Here is a 22971-nt window from a genome sequence, read left to right as displayed (position 1 = left end):
TTTTCTATGGATAGAAACCCCTCACGAGGTCTTCTATAGATCGATGACCGTCAGGAGATCTTCTACGGATGGAAAGCTCTAAATACGTCTTCTATCGATCGAAAATCTTCAAAAGGTTTTTTTTATGATTGGAAGACCCTTCAGAGCTCTTTTACGATAAAAGAGACTCTCACTAGGCGTTCTGTTGATAGAAGACATTAAAAAAAGTTTTCTACAGATTGATGACCCTCAAGAGGTCTTCTATGGATAAAAGACCACCAAAAGATCTTTCATGGTTGGAAGATACTCCAGAGGTCTTCTAGGGATAGAAGACCCTCAGGAGGTCTTCTACGGATGGAAAGCTCTAAAGACATCTTTTATAAATGATATACTCTCAAGAGGTCATCTATGGATCGAATATTTTCAAAAAGTCTTTAATGTATGGAAGACTGTTCAGAACTCTTTTGCGATAAAGGAGACCCTCAATAGGCCTTCTGTGGATAGAAGACATTCAAAAAGTCTTCTAGGGATTGAAGACCCTCTAGGGATCTTTTATGAATAAAAGACGCTCTAAAAGTCATCTACAGACTGAAGACCCTCAAATGGTCTTCTGTGGATTCAAGACACGAAGAGGTCTTCTATAGATAAAAGGGCGTCAATAGCCCTGCCATGGATATAATATCCTGAAAAGATCTTCCATTGATAGAAGACCCTGAAGAGGTTTTTCGTGGATCGAAGACCTTCGAAAGGTCTTCTATGGATATAAGACCCTCAAGAGGCCTGCTTTTGGATCATAGACGCTCAAGAGGTCTTCTGTGGATCGAAGGCGCTTAGAGGTCTTCTATGGGACAGAATGACGTACTCAGTTCATAGAAGATCTCGAGAGGTGTTCTATGGATTGGAGATCTCAAGATGGCTTCCGTGTATAGAAGACACTCAAAAGATCTATGGATAGAAGACACTCAAAAAGTCTTCTATGAACAGAAGACTCTCATAAGATCGTCAAGGGATAGAAGGCCTCATGAGGTATTTTATGGATAGAATATCCTCAAAAGAGTGGTTTGTGGATAGAAGAACTTTAAGAATTTTTCTATGGACAGAAGACAGAAGTCTTCTATGAAGGATAACAAAATCAAAAAGTCATCTAGAGATAGAAGAACCTCAAAAAGTCTGGAGATCTTCTAAAGGTCTCAAACGGATAGAAAACCCTCAAGAATTATTGTTCGTATAGAGGACCCTCAAGAGATATTCCATGTCTCGAAGACCCTCAAGAGATCTTCTAAGTCTGGAAAACATTCAGGAGGTCTTCCCTAGTTCGATTAACCTCAGTGCTGCCGGCAGTGTCTTCCTTTACCAAAAATGCCGTCCAGAAGTTTTTTTTTTTTTTTTTAGATTTCCATTTTTACTTCTCATTTTAAATAATCCCCATTTCATAAATTCAACATTCCTCTAAGCCATGTTGCATGTAGCCAGACCCTACTGTATGTTTTCCCCCACCCCCCTCTCATCATATACTTCTCTCCAATATGAATGACATGTTTCGAATTGTTTCTTTATTTTCGAAAGATTTTGAGTTTTGTTTCAGCATTATAACATAATTATATTCTGAATCTCTTGAACCACCACCAGTCAATCAATCAATCAGTCAATCCTCCCCTCCACATCATCACCACCAACAAGAACAAAAAGATTGCTTCCTCCAGACATGATCCCGCTCAGAAAATCAAAAATCATTATTTTCAAATAAAATCAAAACTCAACTCAATATCTAATGGATTTCCCTTTGAATATCTTTTTCTAGATTTAATAAAAGCTTACAAAGAATAAACTTATAACAACAACAATTTTGAAATACAACAAAACTATAATAATAGCAACAACAAGAAAAAGAACAACATCATAGCCCTCGGTCGTCGTCGTTGCCGTCGTCGTCCTTGTCCACTCTCTTAAATGTTTATCCAAAATAATTCAAATTTCGATAATAGCAGTGCTGCCGGCAGTGTTGGTGGTGGTGGCGGAGGAGGCGGTGGAGGTGTAGGTGTGGCTGCCCACAATGCCCTCCTGGTAGATGGTGATGGCAGTGGAGGTGGTGATGGTCTTAGTAGTAGTGATGGCAATGGTGGTGGTGGTGGTGGCATCGTCCTTGGCAATGGCAGTGACAGTGGTGAGGGGGTCCTGCTGGTTGGTGGCAGTAGCATAAGTGTTAGCGGCGGCTCTGTGGAGGCCCACAGCGTGGGCGGCGACAGCAGCCTGAGCACAACTGCCAGCGAGGGTGGCGGTAGTCAAGAGTTAATCTTTCCCCTTAGATCGTCATCGCGTTCCAGTGATCCACAACAGCTGCAGCAGCATCAGCAACAGCGGGAAAACAACAATAATTCCAATACAAAACGTTCGTTCAATCTGAATCTCAGCTTTAGCAACAACAACAATCGTAAACTGTTGAGCGTTGGTGGGGTCAGTGGTCAAAGTGTGGTTGGCGGTATTGCCGGTGCTGCCGGAAGTGTGGCCCAGTCGTTTTGGAGTTCGGTAGCCTCGAATGTCTCAGCCGCATCGTCCTCCTCCTCATCGTCGTCGTCGTCGTCATCATCGTCAATAACCTCTTCGGCTTCACCCTCGGCCTTGGCCTCATCCTCGACTCTTTCGTCGGATGTTAGTAGTACCGGTGGTGGTGGCGGAATCGGAGCTAGTGGCATTGGTCGCGGTCCCGGTGTTGCCGGCATCATTGGTGGCGGCGGTGGCATTGGCATTGGACCCGGTGTCGTACAAAGGGTGTTCCTCAACACAAAACCAAAAAACAAAACCGATTTGAATTTATCGCTCTGTGCGGCTGCCTCAGGTGGTGGTGCAGTAAATATCTCCAATTCAGCAGCAGCAGCGGCGGCCTCATCGTCGTCATCAACCGTAGCGGCTGTGGGGAACAATATTTTGAACGTTCTCGAGCGTAAGGCGGCAACGTGTATCTACAAAATGGATGTGGACTCCTCCGATGAAAATGGACCTGTAAATATTCCAAAAAAAACCAAAATGTTTTGAAAATTTCTCTAAAATTTTTGTTATTGCTTTTGGCCTTTGTTTTCCTTAACTCATGGATTCTTTTTAACTCACTCACCGATCCACTGTCATCCAATCTAATGCCATTATCATCATGATCATCATTAGCAACATCATCAGAATTGGCTGGCCATGATAAACAAGCTTTTAATTCGCCGGATATTCAAAGTTTCGAACAGAGAAATAATTTAACTAAACTAAGGCTTCAGATTTCAAACTTAAAAAATATTTTGAATGTCGTTTCAATTAGAATTTTTAACGAAAAAGAAAATGGAAATTTAAAAACTATTTTCTGGAATGTGAATCTTCACTTGAAAATTGAAAGCAAAAGTATTGGAAATTTCGAAAAAGATTTCTGAATTTCGAATTTCTGAAATTTTAATATTTTTTTTTTCAAAATAATACGAAAGTTCCTAATTCAACTCAAATAAAATTTACAGCAGATGCACTCTTTAGGTCACACATTCCATTACCGATCTTAATACCTATTTTATGGTTAATTTGTTATTTATTTTAGTTTTAAAATTAAAAATATTTTTGTAATTATTTCACTTCAATAATTTTTCGATTCTGTTTTTTCTTCTTCTTTTTTTGTAATTACAGCAAACATTCCTCAACACAAACGATAATGATGATGAACTTATTAAACAACTGCCAAAGGAAATACTATTACGTATATTTTCATATTTGGATGTGGTTTCATTATGCAGATGTGCACAGGTGAGTAATATCTTTTTAATCAAATTTTAACATTTTTAAATAAATTTTTAAAGTTTTCAAAAAATATTTAAAAATATTTTTATAAATTTTAAAATATCTTTTTTATAATTTTTTCTTTCTTTCTCCCAAATTTAAGGTCTCCAAATACTGGAATATCTTAGCTTTAGATGGATCCTGCTGGCAGAAAGTCGATCTATTTGATTTTCAACGTGATATTGAGGTATGTCCACACACTTACAAATTTGAACTCCAAATTAATTTTCTTTTTTATTTTTATTACAGGGTCCCGTCATAGAGAATATATCCCAACGCTGTGGAGGATTTTTAAAATTTTTATCGCTACGTGGTTGCAAATCTGTGGGCGATCAATCAATACAGTAGGTGTCACTTGAATGTAGACTAATGAACAGATCGACAACGAAACACTGAAGAGCAGAAGGTCTTCCCATAAAAGACCCGAAGGTTTTCATCTAGAAGAAAGAAGGTCTTCTCATAGAAGACCCGAAGGTTTTCTAATAGAAGACCCGAGGGTCTTTTTATAGAAGACCCGAAGGTCTTCTCATAGAAGACCCGAAGGTCCTCTCATAAAAGACCAAGAAGGTCGTCTCATGGAAAACCCGAAGGTCTTCTTATAGCACGCCAGAAGTCTTCTTTTAGAATACTAGGAGTTCTTCTCATAGAAGAGCAAAAGGTTTTCTCACAGAAGAACAGAAGGTCTTTTCATAGAAGACCCGAAAAATGAAGATCTTCTCATAGAAACGCAGAAGGTCTTCTCATAAAGGAGCAGAAGGTATTCTCATAGAAGAGCAGAAGGTCGTCTCTTAGAAAAGCATAACGCCTCATCTTAGAAAGTAGAAGAGCTTCTCAAACAAGAGAAGAAGGTCTTCTCATAGAAGAGCAGAAGATCTTCTCAAACTAGAGCAGAAGGTCTTCGTGTAGAAAGCGGAAGGTGGTCAGAAAGTGGTCTTCCCATAGACGACCAGAAAGTGGTCTTCTCATAGAAGGCCAGAAGGTGGACTTTTTATAGACGTCCAGAAGGTGGCCTTCTTATATAAGAGAGAAAATCTCCATTTTAAAATATCCAGTGAAAACATTTCGCCAGTCTCCTTTTGGAGGCTAGAAGGTCTTCTCATGGAAGACGAGTAGGTCTTCTCATAGAAGACGAGTAGGTCTTCGAGGTCTTCTCATAGAATACGAGTAGGTCTTCTTATAGAACACGAGTGGGTCTTCTCATAGAAGACGAGAAGGTCTTCTCATAGAAGACGAGGAGGTCTTCTCATAGAAGACGAGGATGTCTTCTCATAGAAGACGAGGAGGCCTTCTTATGGCAGACGAGTATGTCTCCTTATGGAAGGCCAAAAGGTCTCCTTATACCACACCAGTAGAACTTGTAGATTTCCTCATATAAGGCCATTATGTTTTATCGTAGAACATCAGTACGTCTTTTAATTAATACCAGTGTATTCTTTATTTTAACAACATAAGATCCTCTGAGAAGAATTATTTCTTCCCTCTTAAAAGACCATTAGCTCTGCTCGTAGGAGACTCACAAATTCTCCATTTTAAAGTATCCACTCAAAACGTTTTGTTGTTGTGCATTTTCATTAATCTTTTATTATTTTTATTATTATTATTATTATTATTATTATTATTATTGTTATTATTATTATTACTATTATTATTATCATTATTATCATTAATTTTTTGTTAAATTATTATTCCATTTATTTATATACAATTTTTTTGAATTCCATTTTTCTCTTGCAGAACTTTAGCCGACTACTGCCACAACATAGAACAGTTGGATTTATCGGAATGCAATAGAATAACAGATATATCGACCGAATCGATAAGTCGCCATTGTTCAAAATTAGCCTCCCTTAATTTAGAATCATGTTCTAATATAACCGATAATAGTTTAAAATATATTTCGGATGGTTGTCCGGTAAGTAAATTTGAAAACTTCTAGACATATATTTAAGTTCTGTATTTGTGATATGCTTAAACATAATTTAAAACAAGTAAGCAAAGGCTACAGTCGAGCGGGGCCGACCGTTGAATACCCTACAACACTATAATAAACGATACAGTTTATATAGGCGAGATACTCGAAAGAATTCCACAAGATATTGTGACAAATAATAAAAGAAAACCATCAGGTTTCGTTCTCTAATTTTCGAATAATAGCAACTTAAACTAATTTGCTCGTTTCAAATTTATTGGTAGATGTTGCACGTAAATGGTCTTCCTAGATCTGGAACCAATATTTCCAAAAGACCCATAGTCTCTCAGAAGTGGCAAAAGATTAACATTTATTATTGGCTTTTGATTTTTTTGAGATACAGACATTTGACTATATTCTTCCACGAAATCAGCGTTAACGAAATAGTCAGAAGTGCGTCTTTCCTGTATTTGTGAATTCTCCATAGAGTCACTGGAATGGAGATTTTCGTATATGGATGGCCATCCAAAACTGCTTGGCTTTTGCAATGTGCGGTAAACCCCATTCAAAAGTGCGCGAGGATCGGGCGATAATTACGACCTGCTGACAATGTTGCATTTTTTTGGTCCATTTCAACTCCTAAATATATGGCGATCATCTCCAAAAAGAGTAGGCTTCTATTCTTACCCTCATCTTATCCCCATGCAAAATTTCGTAAGGATCGGGCCATAAATGTGATCTGTATATGATATACTGATATCGTAACTACTTAGTTTTGTTAGCTGTAGAAATGTTTAATTCAAAATGAAAACATGCCAAAAATATGACAAAATTGAAAAAATATGAGAAAATTTTACAAAATCAATATTTTCATCTTTATAGAGATATTTTTATGCGATTTTTAAGACGTTTTTTCTTTCCTGCCAAGAGGCCATTCTGAATTAATGAGAACTGTCGAAATCTGTTCAGCCGTTCTCGACTTATAAGAGATCTTTCAAGCATATCTTCTTTGATAGACATATATATCGCACATATTTTGCTATATATCCGATTTGTTGGATGTAAACATCAATGTAAAGATCAGGAGTAACCTTGTCATGGCTTTGTGATTTCGCGGTTTAATGAAAAATTTCGAATTTTTTCAATACAAAAGATATAGTCCATTTTACCCGCTAAATATAATCCGATGACCACCCAAATCGGTAGGCTTCTTCCCCGCCCTAAACTCTAGCTACATGCGAAATTCCGTCGATTGGTCTATAAATGCGACCTGTATAGCTACTGCAAAATCCGACATTTTTTTAGTATTTGGTCCACTTCAACCCCTAAACATTTGGCGATCATCTCCAAAAGAAATAGGGTTCTATTCTGACATTAACCCCACCTCCATACTAAATTTCGTGAAGATCGGGCCATAATTGCGACCTGTAGAGTGATTACAAATTAACATGGACAGACGGACAGACGGACAGACGGACAGACGGACGGACGGACATACATAGCTAGATCGACTCAGCTCGGCGAGCTAGGAAGATCCATATATACTTTCCTATGTGGGAAACCAATATTTCGTGGTGTTACATAATTTTTGGCCCAATCAAAGTTATAATACCCCCAACACATAGTGTTGTAGGGTATAACTATGGGTTCATATTATACCACAATCCGTTTATTTGTGCCACTTTGGAGTTCAGGAGGATATACACTTGCTTGTGTTAGGTTGAAAAATTAATAACTAAGTAATAGAACAGAAAAAAGTACATGCAGTCTTAAATTAATTGAGCCTTAAAGTCTGTGCCTTTTAAGTTTGGGTACTTTGATATCACCATCCCCAGTATCTCATTATAATGGTCTGTTCCAGATCTGTAAGAATGTAAAAGATAACCGTTTTCCCTTTTTGATATCGAAAAAAATCCAAAACTAGTAGGTTCTTGCAGGAGATGAAACAGAGCATAAGTTTTTTCCAATCTTTTTTTTTTTTTCAAATGGGACTTTTTTAGACTAAGGCTGAAAAATATTTCCACAGTTTTTCATTACCAATCTCCGATTGGTAAGATTATATTTGTCATTGAGAAGATTATATTTGTCATTCCTCTGGCAACACCTCGTTTGTATAATAAAAAAATCATTCGGCCATGGCCTATATAAGATTGGCCAATAACCCCATCTGAAAACTAATTTTGCTGTCAAAAAAAATGTTGTGATTTGAAATTCAAATAGAGTCATATCAAAATTGTGCAATAACTACCAAATGTATTGTCAAATATGTAGGCTTATATAGGGTTTGGTTTCGATGTGTATCTTTAAATGATATAAAAATATATCCAAAGTATTAAAATTTTCAACACAAAACCATGAATTATAAATTGTGTTGTACGAACGCGTTATATCGTGTATACCATGTTCTCAGTGGTAGTTCAAATGCCAATCAGAACATGGTATAAGAATTGATATTTGGGTTGCGTAGCGTATGAGTAATAACAATTATAAATCAAACAACTCATTCGCATTCAAGGCTATTCTTGAACACATACATCATCATTGAATGGTGAGTTGGGCCTTGAGGTTTGATAAGACCTGGGTTTTTAGAAATTCGTACTAAAAGGGTACGAAAAGTACTTAAATTAACTAAAAATTCAATAATTTGTATTAGACAAACGGAATGATGTAGAATTCTAAAATTCAAAATAAGAGTCACTGATGGAGTGTAGAATAGATTTACCAAAATTCGAACTTTAAGGTTGCGAAAAGTACTAAAATGTACTAAACTTCTAAAATGTTACCATTTGGTATTGTGTGAACAGATGGAGCCATGGTACAATGAAGAGAAGGTAGGTCAACTTTGAAAAAATTGCAAGTATAGAGGTCTACCTGTTTGGCTTGTAATGTCAGAATTAGTATCAAAACAATAAAAAATCAAACAACTTGTTGCATTTATTTTGAATAAATAATTGAAAAACGCGATAACTGAATGAAAGGTCAAAACTTCTTTTCAAAATCATGTACTATATATCTCTAAAGGATTATTTCGCTACAAAAACTGTAGATTTTGTAGATGCATACGTTGAAATAAACATTTTGAAAACTCCCGAATTTGAATATTTTCTGAACAATTTTTTTGTTATTGAAAAGAAAACACATACATAAACAAATAAAGATGACATATTAAGCCAAGAAAATAAAAAAAATTGAAATCATATGGTAGTTCTGCCCTATCTTGAATTCATTGTACCATGGATGGAGCTAGAAACTTGAAATTTGGTATCAGGGTTGGAAAGTAAGTTTGATATACGAAAATGGTTTTAGAAATGTGTACTAAGTGCGCGAAACGTACTAAATGTAGTAGTAAATTTGGAACAGTTTTGTTTAGGATGTACGGATGAAGCTGAAATATTGAAATTTTGTTTTGGGGTCCCTGTTGGTGGTAGGTTCGTTATAACGAGGTGGTTTTGGAAAAGTATTAAATAGTACTATCTTTGGTACAATTTGGGATTGGGTAAACAGATAGTGCCTGAAATCTGAAATGTGGTATTAACGTCGCTGGTCATGTGTAACCGCTGGTCATATGGAGGTTGCTTCGGAAATCTCCACCATAATTGACGAAAAATACTAATCATGGTACCATAATTGGCATGGGGTAAAGGCATAGGGCTGTAATCCTCAAATTTGATAGTGGGGGCTCTCTTGGTATCTGGAACTGAGATATGGAGGTGGTTTGTGAAATGTGTACTACAATTCTGATATTTGATATATACGTCACTGTTGGTGTCTGTGGCTAAAACATGGAGGTAGTCCTGGAAAAGTGTACTATAATTGTTCGAAAAGTACTCTCGTAAAAGAATCTGAACTTATGAATGGGTCTTCTTCAGTCCTTAATGGATTTCTACATTAACAGTCACCATTCAGTCTCTTATTAAAAGCAACCAATATTTCTTCAATCATAGGACACCTACCCCTCAATTTTGGGAACATGAAAGATGCCAGGGCTGGGTCAATTGGAATAGGCATTAATTGGGATTTTATACCCTACACCCCCAGGTGGTCAGGGTATTATGTCTTTGTGCATTTGTTTTGTAACAGGCAAAAGGAAACGAAATAGACCCATAGTTCCTTTTTTAATGATCTGCTTAGAATCACATTCTGAGTCGATTTATGCATGTCCGTCCGTCCGTCTGTCCATGTATTTTTGTAAACAAAGTACAGTTCGCATTTATTGCCCTATCCAGATGAAATTTTGCACAAATCATTTGTTTGGCCCATGGACGAACCCTATTGAAATTGGAGATAGTCGGTCACAATTTAGATATAGCTCCCATATATATCTTCGTCCGATTTGCCTTTTATTGTGCACCAAACGTGTAATATCAGTCCGAATAGTATGAAATTTCGCACGTACGATCAGATTGGACCTGAATAAATTAGTATGCCAAATTTGATCGAAATCGGTTCAGATATAGCTATAGCTCCCATATATATTGTTCATCCGATTTGTTATTTTTGTCCTCCACAGCCGTAATATGCACTCTGTAGCAACAATATTTGGGGAAATATATCAAATATAGCTCAGAAATACATTTGCTAAATTTTATCGAGATCGGTTCAGATTTGGATATAGCTCCCATATATAACTTCGTCCGATTTACCATTTATTGTGCACCAAACGTCTAATATTTGCCCAAATGGGATGGAATTTGGCACTTACAACCGAATTGAGTCTAGAAGCTAGTATGTCAAATTTGGTGAAGATCGGTTCAGATATAGGTATAGCTCCCATATATACCGTTTTGTTATATTTGTTACCCACAGCCGTAATATGCACTCCGTAACAACGATATTCAGGGAAATATATCAAATACAGCTCGTAGCGTGTATGATTAAATTCTCCCATAAAAACTTTTAATTTTTATGCGAAGCTCTACTAAATTAGCAAAGTGGTGTAGGGTATCTTAAACTGGGCCCCGCCCGACTTTAAGACTTTCTTTACTGGTTAGACCTACATATATTTCACATTGGGCATTTATAGGCATTTCGACCTATATTTTACTTTAAAAAAATCATATTTTATCCGCTGAACCCCGTTCCCAAGAAAATGGAACCATATCCTTGTGAAAGTGAGATTTTTCCCTTATTCTCATTTCAATCGCTACGTTCTTTCCCAAGTCCCACAAAAACCCCTATCTTCATTAATTTGCATCAAAGTGATTAAGAAAATTGCCATTGATTTTTTTTCATTTTCCCTCTCCTTTGTTGTTGTTTGGGGTTCTGGCATTGCAGTTGAAATTTCATTTTGTAAATGTAAGTTGTCATTGTTGTTGTGGCTGTGTTATATGCCATTAAGTTGTTGTTATTCGTGTTGCACCACCAGCCAAAAGAATTTTTGCAATCTGTCTTTGTTGTCTAAATTCGTTTGATTTTCTTTCCTTCTTCACTTTTCGCAATATAAACAAACCTTGGATGGCAAAAGAAAAGCGAGAAAATGAGAAAAATAAAATGAAAATAAAAATGTATTTGAAAAACAAGCCCCCTTTTTTTCTTTTGTTTTCTGTTTTTCCTTTTTTTGAGGAAAGCAACAAATAAAAATGCATTGAGGCCTAAAAGAGCGGACATTTTGCAATTATTTTTTTCTTTCTTTCTCTCTCTCTCTCTCATTTTTCAAAATATCTCAAGAGCACGCCAGATTTGTATTATGTCCATTTGTTTTGATTTAGATATCCTAGCTGTTACTTTGACCAAGTGTGCTATTGTAGTTTGCTTTGATGTCCTTATTTCGTGACATCTCTTTTTGTTGTCTTTTTTCTCTTGGATAAAACACACACATTATATTGAAAATATATATGTGTGTATGTGTAGATGTTGGCCTACTTTGGCCAAGTGCCCTCGTCTGTAAGTCTGTAGTTTGTTATTGGAATCCTTTGATATGCCCCCATTTGAGTTTCCCCCTTCCATTTAGGGGGAGAACATCAAAAAACAACACGAAATCTGAGAGAGAATTTCATGCTCTCAAAAGTGTCCGTGTGTATGTGCAATAATAACAATAATGGCGAGGTCAACATTTTACATAAAACCCGAGAAGTAGGTATAACCGAGTGATACATAAACTGCAATAACCTTCCGTAAGCCTATTTGTTTGTTACCCCACACACGGACTATCCCTCTCTATTTTCCTCTCTCAGTACTTTTCTCTATGGCATGTGTTCTGCCCACACAACCATAATCATGCCCTTTACCTTCGACTTTCCGTCGAAATACTGAGCGACCAACAATTATGTTTTGAACTTTGTGTTTGTCGTTGTTGCTGTTGTTTCTCTTTTGGAGGAGTGGGGGGAAGAGACTGTTTTTACATTGGCCCATTTTTAGTTGCACTGCCTTTACACGGTGACATTTTTTAACCATGCAATTTTTTTTTGTTGGTAAAAGGTGTAGAGAGACAAGGATAGAAGAAAAAATGGCACGTTAAGCCACGGCACAGGGTTACATGCCATTTTCTTTGCATTTCTCTTTTTGCTTCTTCCGAATTTTTTATGATTTTGACAATTCATATCGTTTCTTTATTGTAATTTTTGATGCGTTTCTTTTATTGTGATGTGATGTTTTTAGTCATTGAATTGTATAGTGAATTATATGAAAATTAATTGGAAGTATTAAAAAGTAAAAAAAAGAAAGTTAAAATAAAAGTTAATAATGCAATATTTAACACATCAATAACTTTTTCCATAATTTCTCCTTTAGATTCACACATTCAATTTTAAATCACTTCTTTATAAATATCTGTTACAAACAATTAGCTCTATACGAAATACTGAATAAAATAAAATGTCAGAAAAAATGCCATGCACTATTATCGAAAAATGCCACCGTGTAAAGGCGCGAAGATTTACGCAGAAATTTTAAAAGAGAATTGATAAAAATGCCAGCTAAAAATTGCACCGTGTAAAGGCAGAGTTGTTGTTCTTTTATTTGCAATTTCTATGGCTGTATTTGTAAACATTGCACTATTGCTGCGCCCCATTGTGATTATGGCAAATGAGTTTCTTTTCTTGGGGTGGCAGTGGGGCGATGGGCAAAGTCAAACAAATTCATCTCTGTTGCCATCGAGAAAAAGAAGAAGAAATGTAACAGAGAGTGAGAGTGGCTGTCTTTGCTTAGCCTTCCCCCTATCAAATCAGCTGTTTAATTCATCATCTACCCACATTTTGTTTGTTGTTGTTGGTTTTTTTTTGTTGCCATTTCAATTGGAGATTTTTTTATCAATGAAATTTCGCTGGAGACAAAGGAAAGGTCTGGGGGACGGGGGTTGGTTATTTCAGAAAAGAGGTCAATCCCAAAGTGGCCTGATGGTTATTTTTTCCTTTCAATAACTTAATTAGATTTTGTTGACATTTTATGCTATCGAGAGAAAAGCAGAAGAGGGGGTCTTTTACAGAAGACCTGTAGATAAATTTCTATTGGTCTATTCCAGAACTGCAAGAACGACAAGTTATTACTAAGATAACCGATATTTCCTCAAAGATATTGAAAACCAGTAAGGAACAGCCAAAACTCGGGCGGGGCCGACTATATGATACCCTACACCACTGTGCATATTAAATAGAGCTCCCGTAATAAAAAAATGTATTTAAAGCAGATCATACCACCTATCAACATTAGGCTTTAAAGCAGTTATAGTATGGTTTCAGAGGATGATAATACAGGGAAAGTTTTTTTTTTAATTTTATTGAATGGAAGCAAAATATTTCGGAAATAGCATCAAATTTTAGAATAAGTTTAGATTTGTTCGAATTGGTCACCTTTGGCACGAATTATGGCCTTCAAACGGCCAATGAAACCGTCACACGCTGCCTGAATGTTGCTCTGCGGTATTTTGGCCCATACCCGGCAAAGCGCTTGCTTGAGGTCCTTGACACTTGGTATTTTTAGTGCCAATCTTGCTTTCCAAAAAACTCCAGACACAATAGTCCAACGGATCGGTATTCGGAGATTTTGGTGGCCATTGTGCACTGGAAATAAAGCGAGGAACCTCATTTTGTTACCATTCTTTGGTGGCGCGTGCTGAGTGCGATTGTGCTGAGTCCTGTTGGAAAGTCCAAGGTCTGCGGCCAAAATGTTTGCGTGCCCAAGGCTTTAATACACCCTCCAAAATATTTTCGCGATAATATTCGGTATTTATTCTGATGCCACAGTCGATTAATAAGAGCGGAGAGCGACCATCGGCTATTATGGCGGCCCACACCATCACCATGGCCGGCGCTTAAGTTCTGGTGACCAACCGATGTTGCACATTTTCAGCTGAAATCTTTGCCTGCTGGACAACGAATGTTTTCTCATCGGAGAAAACCAAATTCGGCAGTTCACCACTTTCGGCCAAGCAAAGCAACTCTTTAGGTCTTTTGAGTCTATTTTCTTTCTTTTGCGGTGTAAGTTCTGCACTTTTTGGAACCATTTCGAACCATTTCTGCTGATGTTGCTGTTTTCTTCCGTCAACTTCCTTGACGTCGGGCTACGCTACCAGTATCCCGATAACGAGCGATGGTACGAGACACAAAATATTTATTCACATTTAAATGCTGGAGTGCTCTAACGATAGCCACTTGTGGTTTTCCAGCCAAATTTAAAGAAATCACACTATCACGCTTGAATTCGATCACGGATAACTTTTTTTCTGGAAAATTCTCACCAAAATGCTTTTGTACGTTTGTAAACAATATAATGAGCTGTCACTGGAATAATTTTAACAGATGTCGGACTAGTGGCTTAGAAATGACAGCAGTCTGAATTTGGTTGGAGTTTTTTCATCTCCCTGTACAGGTATTGGGACAGAACATATGTTGTGAAGAAGTCTTCTAAATAAAGATGACCTTCATAAGAACTTCTGTAGGGGGGAAACATCTTCAAAAGGGTAGCTGACATTCAAAAATTTTGCTATGGGCCAAATGATGGGTTCTCCATTAATATTTGTTATTTTGGAGGGCTTGCTACCCCGAAGAAATCTCAATGTCAATTTTAAGTCAATTACATAAAATAACATGGCCCCGACGTAGTCAGGAGGGGTCTTGGGCCCCAAGGAAAACATGTTTCTAGATATTTTTATAGAATTTTGTTTAAAAATCTAAATTCGGTTGGGACTCCCGACATGGCTTCGAAATGGCTCCTTCGGTGCTATGGAATATACCAAAACGTGAACCTATATTGATAACACTGTGCTGTCTTTAGAGAAAATCATAATAAATCCATTCAGATTTAAGACATTTTTTCGGTTACGAAATTCGATTCAAGCAGCTGTTCCATTCCCCAATTCCAGAGTTTTAATTAAAATATTACAGAGAATTTTATTTCTTTGTTTATTTAATATTTTTTATTAAATTCCCACAATTTTCTCATTTCAGAATCTACAAGAAATCAATATATCATGGTGTCATTTAATAACGGAAAATGGTGTCGAAGCTTTAGCACGTGGTTGTAAGCATTTGCGTAAATTCTGCAGCAAAGGTTGTAAGCAGGTTAATGACAATGCCATAACGTGTTTGGCCAAATACTGTCCCAATCTCATGGTGCTCAATTTACACAGTTGTGAGGTAAGGGCAAATAATTCTCAATACCAATTTGAAATAATAACCAACCTTTATTCACTGTTTCAGACCATCACCGACTCATCGATACGACAAATCGCCAGCAATTGTCACAATCTACAGAAGCTGTGCGTATCCAAATGTGCCGAACTGACCGATCTATCACTGATGGCACTCTCCCAAAACAATCCATATTTGAATACTCTCGAAGTGTCGGGCTGTCGTAATTTCACCGATCTAGGCTTTCAGGCATTGGGTAAAAATTGTAAATATCTGGAGCGCATGGATTTGGAGGAGTGCAATCAAATAACCGATTTGACGCTGGCACACTTGGCCACCGGCTGTCCAAGTTTAGAAAAATTGGTGGGAGGCAATACTACTTTACCAGCGAAACGAATAGGTTTTAACATTTTGCTTTGTTTTTTGCAGTTTCTATCGCACTGTGAACTGATAACGGATGATGGCATACGTCAACTGGCAGCTGGTAGTTGTGCAGCGGAAAGTCTATCCGTCCTCGAATTGGATAATTGTCCTTTAATCACTGATCGTACATTAGAGCATTTAGTTTCTTGTCATAATTTACAAAGAATTGAGCTATTTGACTGCCAACTGATAACAAGAGCAGCAATACGCAAACTAAAGGTAAAGAGGGGAAATTGAAAATGTCGAAGCGTTAACAAGAAATATTTTAGTAAATCCCTTTGTGATTGGGACAATTCGTTAAATATGTCGAAGAAGTCCGCTTTAAAACCTAGTCCATCAGTTATAGAGGAAGTTTATTAACGCATTTAAAAAATCTCCTTCTAGTCTTCAAAAATATAATTTGTTTCCTTAATTTGTTTCTCTAATAACCTAAAAGACTTGTTTTTCTTCTGTCTATTTCCTGGTCCCAAAAAGCATCTTCTGACTAAAACTTAATAGAATTCTTTTATTTACCAAGCAGTTTAATTCTAAACCTTCATGGACCAAACTTTAAGAGATACCTTCGTTTGTTGCATATAAGTCTCATTGTTTTCTCGTCTTTTCCCTTGTTTACAATAGCTTCTTTTTGACCAAATAAAATAGTCCGCTACACAAATACGCAAATTCTATTGTATTTAGTTAAAAAGCTTCCTCTTAATCATCCCTAAAAACCAGTAAAGAAAGTCTTAAAGTCGGTCGGGGCCGATTTTATGATACCCTACACCTTTGCTAATTTAGTAGAGCTCCACATAACAATCAAAAGTTTTTATGGGAGAATTCAATTATACACGCTATGATTATAATTATAATTTAAAGTTCAAAGGGCTAAATATGCCGAAGCATTTGTGTCTTTTAAATTCGGACTTGTATTACCCATTTGGTGCACAATTAATTTGAAATCGGATAAAGATATATATGGGAGCTATATCCAAATCGGAACCGATCTCGATAAAATTTGGCAAAGATATTTCTGAGCTATATTTGATATATTTCCTTGAATATCGTTGTTACGGAGTGCATATTAAACCTGTGGGTAACAAATATAACAAATCGGATGAATAATATATATGGGAGCTATATCTATATCTGAACCGATCTTCACCAAATTTGACATAGCTTCTAGACTCAATTCGGTCGTAAGTGCCAAATTTCATCCAATTTGGGCAAATATTAAAAGTTTGGTGTACAATAAAAGGTAAATCGGACGAAGTTATATATGGGAGCTATATCCAAATCTGAACCGATCTCGATAAAATTTAGCAAATGTATTTCTGAGATGTATTTGATATATTTCCCCAAATATTGTTGTTACAGAGTGCATATTACGACTGCGGAGGACAAAAATAACAAATCGGATGAACAATATATATGGAAGCTATAGCTATATCTGAACCGATTTCGATCAAATTTGGCATACTTATTTTCAGGCCTAATTTGGCTGTATGTGCAACATTTCATACTATTCGGGCTGATATTACACGTTTGGTGCGCAATAAAAGGCATATCGGACAAAGATATATATGGGGGCTATATCTAAATTTTGACCGATTATCTCCAATTTCAATAGGGTTCGTCCTTGGGCCAAACAAATGATTTGTGCAAAATTTCATCTGGATAGGGCAATAAATGCGATCTGTAATTTGTTTACAAAAATACATGGACAGACGGACGGACGGACATGCATAAATCGACTCAGAATGTGATTCTATGCAGATCATCAAAAGGAACTATGGGTCTATCTCTTTTCCTTTTGCCTGTTACATACAAATGCACAAAGACATAATACCCTGACCACCTTGTGGTGTAGGGTATAATAACATCAGAATACATTTTTTTATTGATTTTATAACAGACTCTATCTCTGACAATTTTATCAAAAGCTTGATTTCAGAATGTCATTAAAGTCGGCCTTGCAGCAGACTCATTTCTATCTTTTAATAGACTCTACGGAAAATCATATCAGAACGTAAATTGCCCTTCTTAAAAAGTCTTTCTAGCTATCGCCAATAGAGTCTGTCTTATTGTAATCTTAAGAACTTCCTTTTCTTCTGCCCCTTTTTTAATCATCTTATAAAGACCCTCACGAAATCCTTGCTCTTTTCTAGTTGTCTGTAAGAGTTAAATTTAATTGGTATAAAGATTATCTTCTTATTGTCTATGAAAGCTGCCTTATTGTTGTACTTGTTCTTTAAAAATTATTTCCTATCTACCATTCTACAAAATAGCTTCTTTCTTTCTGTTATCAAGATAGTCTTTATTAAAACCTCTTCAGAATCGTTTGAATGTAATCTATAAAGATCTATTTTAGTTCATATAGAAATTTTCCAATTCATTAAAATTCTTTATTTTATTTTTCCGTAATATCCTTTCTGGTCGTCTTTCAAAATTCTTTTGAGGAAATCACTTCCAGAAGATCGTCTACTTATCTTACTTCCGATGAACTCAATTAAAAAGTGTAGCGTCTAGTCATCTCACAAGATGGCTTCTTTTATAAAGACCAAATAGACTTCCTACTAGTTGTCTATAATGACAAAATATAATCCAAACAAGGACTACCTCTAGTTTATTTCTAAAGCCTACCTTCTTATTGTTTATAAAGATGTGCCTAGGGTCTGTTGAAAAGAATACTACCTAGTCGTTAAGAAATAACTATTTTTCTATGTTGTAGAACATTGTTACGACATTCTTACAAACGTCCAATTGTCCTGTTTCTAAATCCGCTTTTCCATACCATATAAAATATGCCTTTGGTTGTCTAAAGAAGACGACTTCTCTAGTCAAGCAAAATCTCCTAGTGAGTACAAAAAAAATCGCATATTAATTATAAGTGAATACTCTTATAAATTCGATGTTTGACTTCTTGGTAAGGCCTCCCTGAAGCCAATAAAGTCTTCTTTCATTTAGCATAAAATTTATACCTAAACTTGTATGTTAACACTCCCTGCTAAAGCTGCTTTTTAGCGGTCATTGTTTTTCAGCTCGTCCGTTTATACAATTTTTTTTAAAGTTATATAAACCCTCTGCTTTTCAGCTACTCTGTAGGGATCCCTGCTTTTTATACCCCCGCCATAGTATGGAGGATATATTAAGTTTATCATTCCATTTGTAACACCTCGAAACGAAACATTTTAGACCCCACAAAGTATATATATTCTTGACCAATATACAATTCTATGTCGATGTCCGTCCGTCTGTGGAAATCACTCTAACTTCCGAACGAAATGAAGTAGGTTGATAAAATTTCACTCAAATGTATAGTATGTCTGCAGGACTTTTGGTATGGGTCATGTAAGTCCACGTTTGTGTATAGCCCCCATATAATGGTATCTTCCTATTTTCGGTATTTTGCTGATTTTAGCGTCATTATTCGCCGGATTTGTTTTAAATTTGGTATTTGAAGTTCGTAATGAATACTACAGCATAAGACAGAAAATTGTGTGTGCAGGTCCACGTCTTCGTATAGCCCCCTATGTACCGGCACCTCCCGATATTCGGCATTTTGATGATTTTAGCGACATTATTCACCGAAACTGTTCAAAATTTGGTATTTGAAGTTCGTAATGGATACTACAGACTATGACAGAAAATTGTTTGTGCAGGTCCTCGTCTTCGTATAGCCCCCATATAACGGAACCTCCCGATATTCGGTATTTTGATGATTTTAGCGACATTATTCACCGGAATTGTTTCAAATTTGGTATTTGAAGTTAGTAATGAATTCCACAGCCTAAGACTGAAAATTATCTGTGCAGGTCCACGTCTTCGTAAAGCCCCCATATACCGATATTCGGTATTTTGAGGATTTTAACTACATTATTCACCGATTTTTTTTCAAGTCTCACATTTGAATATTGTAATGGCTTATGACAAAAGTTGCCTATGGATGTCCATGTCGTCGTATAGACCCTAATATAATGGCTACAATCGCTATTTTTAAGATGTTAACAGCATTTTTATTTCTTTATTTATTTTGATTTTATTTTAGTTTTGCCAAAATTGCCAAATTCATTCCAAATGGTGGAGGGTATTCAAAAAGGTCGCCCGGCCGAACTTACAGCTTTTTTACTTGTTATGCTTAGAAATAAATTTCTGACTACGTCGGTGCAATGTGCAAAATACTTTGTTGTAGTCTCTTTTGCACAGAAAACACGTGTTTTGATACTTTCAGGATGTAGTTTCTTCTTTATTGGATATTGGATTAAAAATATTCGGAATTTAATAATTTCCATAGGTTCTCTTATATATAGAAGGCTTCCAATAATTCTTGTATCTGTTTAAAATCACATTTTGTCGATCTTCCTTAATTTTTTTACTTCTTCGTTATTGAAATCCCACATATTTAGAAGATCGGCTAAGCGTTTTCAATTTTCATATAAATTATTTCACATTATCTCCCAGCCCATTGATCCTCATTCCATTAAAAATTATTTTGAAATTAATTTGTTTCTTCTTCTTGTTTTTCCGTCCTGCTTCTTCTTTCAGCAACATTTACCAAATATTAAAGTTCATGCGTACTTTGCCCCAGTTACACCGCCACCAGTTACCACTGGACAACGACCACGTTATTGTCGATGCTGTGAGATTTTGTGAGATTCGGCCATTGGCTTTGCGCGGAAACTGCTGTGCAAAGGCCCCACGGACTGATGGTATATCTTTTCGACAATTATCCTGATTATCTTGACGATATTGGTGGCATCGCTTTTGTTGGTACATGTGTTCGCTGCTATTTATAAATTGAATATTTGAGTTTGGTGGCAGATGGCAAAAAAGAATCCAAAGGACAACATCAACAAAAACAACAATAGAAACCATAATGACAACAACAACTACAACCTCTACAACAAGCAGCATCAAGGGCGTAGGAAATTTAAAAGGATTTTTAGATTTTACTTTAGCAACAACAACAACAACAATATGTGTTTGTTTTCTTGATAGCAACAGTAAAAACAACAACAATAAATGTTATATTATTTTTTTGTGGCTAATTGTGAACAACAACAACAAGAAAAGAAATAGCAATGATATGTAAAACAAATCGAAAGTTAGAAAAAAACCCAAACAATTGGAAATTTATAAAATTTCAAGATAAGAAACGATAAACACGAAATTTACATACGATATCCTAATACTAACCACAAGAACCATAACCACCACTACCCACTCACCCCATATGTATCTCTCTCTTTCCCCCAACCCCTCACAACTTGTGTAAAAGAAAATCAAAATATTTTTCTTAGAATTTATGTTTCGTTTTATGTTTTTAAGTTTTTTTAAAAAAAAAAGAAAAATTAAAATAACAACATAAGAAACAAAACGTAAAAAAAACCAACAGCAATTTTTTATATACGATACCAGAAGATGAAAAAAAAAACAAACAAAAAAAATTGAAAAAAAAATGTTTAACATTTATAAGATTTTTTTTTAGTGATAACGAAAATGAAAAGAAAAACAACAACAACAACATATATATGAATATTTTTAGATTTTAATTTTACTTTTTTCTAGGCAAGCTGTAATAATTAATACATACCTTACACACATACATTATGTTAAAAACAAAACAAAAAAAACTTATTTCTTTCTCATTTTGCAATTTATAACATCATTAAATACTAAAACAACTATTTAAAATTTTATTTGAAGTTAAAAATTCAAATTATGTGACGTTATTTAATGATTTGTGTATATGTGTTTTTTTTTATAAATTTTTATAAAAATTTTATCGATTATTGTTAATTTAATTTTTTTATTTAAAAAGAAATTTTAAGAAATATATTAACCCCTTTTCCTAACAACGAATTAGATTATTAAAATATATTTAATAATTTCATAAACCCAAAACAATCACCCATTTTTTTAATTGAAGAAAAAAACAACAGTTGTCAGTCTTGTATCCAACACCTTAACGAAACCAATGTAAAGGATTACTTTTTGAAGGAATTTTTTCTGTAAAGATGTCAAGTAGATATTTTATATTTAACTATTTTTTTGAAATTTGTCAAACTTTTAAAATCTTTATCACAAATGTGAGGTTATGAACTTATCAATACATCCCTTCACTTCAAGGTAAAACATTATATGACGATATTTGCAATAAGACATTTTGGAAAGCTTTCACATTTTTAAATTACTTTTCTTCCCAAAAAAAATACTTCTTTATAGGAAAGGAGCAACAATAGGATATAAAGTGTTTGTTTGAGATGTGATATTCGGAACAAATCTTATGTGCCCTACTGGATTCTACATTTGAATTTAATGATATACAAATATAAAAAGGCACATAGAGAGCTTCTTTAACTGGCATAAGTCATCGGTTGGCTCCTTTATAAATGAACAAAGGAGTTTTAGGTTGACTTAGTTCGATTTTGACCATAGTTCTTTTCCCATGGTAGAAGAATACAAGTAGATGCATCAAAGCATGATGAGAACATTGATATGTTAAAAAATGTTAAATGTTTCTTCAAATATAAGTAGATTTTTATATATTTTCTTTTACAACGACACTCGAAGGTTGTTATAATTCGCGTTTTCAACAATTTTTACAAATTTAAATAATTTTTTATTTTGTTGAATTTTCGATTCCAAAATTGGTTCGATTCCAAAAGTGGTTTGTCTCAGCAGCTGTGTCGATGCGTCTACCCATGGTACAATAAAAAGGTAAGGTAGAGCTCCCAGCTGATTAACATTTTTTTCTAAGTGTGCCCGACTTCTGCCAATTTTGTGTCTGTATTTGTTCTTTTAAAAAATAAAAACAAAATATTTTCAAAATCAATGGTTGGAAGAAAATTAAATTGTGGGGCGCGCATTAATAAAATTAAGCAAATTTGCCATGAGATTGAAAGATTGAACACTCAGGATCATATTTTTGAGAGAACATCCAGGCATTTCATTCATCTTTCGCGCTATTTGACTCATTTTTGAAATGAACAAAGATATCAGATAAATGAAAAGAACTTGTTGCCTATCATTTTTAATAATTCTGACAGGAAGCGGGCATAGCCTCAGGGCTGTATTTCCATGCCTCTACCTATATTCTTCTACCATGTCTTTTCCGAAGAAGCCAGCCTATGACTTAAGCCAGTCAAAATAGCGTTTTATATATTCTCACCTTTACTGTATTTCAGCACCACGTTAGATTAGATTTTCTAGTTTAGTGTTTGAAGCAGAAGATAAAAGAGACCCCATACATACACTCACAGTTAAGGTGGGAATAAATAAAGTGCTTATCTGGCTGGGTTAAGTCATCGGCTA

At 35.5% G+C, this 22971-nt stretch overlaps 1 protein-coding gene across 1 annotated transcript; it reads left to right on the top strand.

The window, feature by feature from the left end:
- Positions 1 to 1901: 1901 nt before the first annotated feature.
- Positions 1902 to 20586, top strand: LOC101893507 (F-box/LRR-repeat protein 20). The gene is made up of 9 exons (XM_011296315.3): positions 1902 to 2979; positions 3634 to 3750; positions 3887 to 3970; positions 4033 to 4127; positions 5518 to 5695; positions 15076 to 15264; positions 15328 to 15621; positions 15688 to 15900; positions 20203 to 20586. The coding sequence occupies exons 1-9, from the start codon at positions 1930 to 1932 to the stop codon at positions 20308 to 20310; spliced, it is 2328 nt and encodes a 775-aa protein (XP_011294617.2). The 5' UTR covers positions 1902 to 1929; the 3' UTR covers positions 20311 to 20586.
- Positions 20587 to 22971: the final 2385 nt, after the last annotated feature.

Source organism: Musca domestica, unplaced genomic scaffold, assembly GCF_030504385.1.
Source record: "Musca domestica strain aabys unplaced genomic scaffold, Musca_domestica.polishedcontigs.V.1.1 48, whole genome shotgun sequence".
Lineage (NCBI taxonomy): Eukaryota > Metazoa > Arthropoda > Insecta > Diptera > Muscidae > Musca > Musca domestica.
This window is presented reverse-complemented; position numbering and strand designations above follow the sequence as displayed.

Excerpts from the sequence above, each read along its gene's own strand:
- LOC101893507 (XM_011296315.3), top strand. The coding sequence starts at position 1,930 with ATGTTTATCCAAAATAATTCAAATTTCGATAATAGCAGTGCTGCCGGC. Across the intron at positions 2,980-3,633 it reads CCTCCGATGAAAATGGACCT|CAAACATTCCTCAACACAAA; the intron begins GTAAATATTCCA and ends TTGTAATTACAG. Across the intron at positions 3,971-4,032 it reads ATTTTCAACGTGATATTGAG|GGTCCCGTCATAGAGAATAT; the intron begins GTATGTCCACAC and ends TTTTTATTACAG.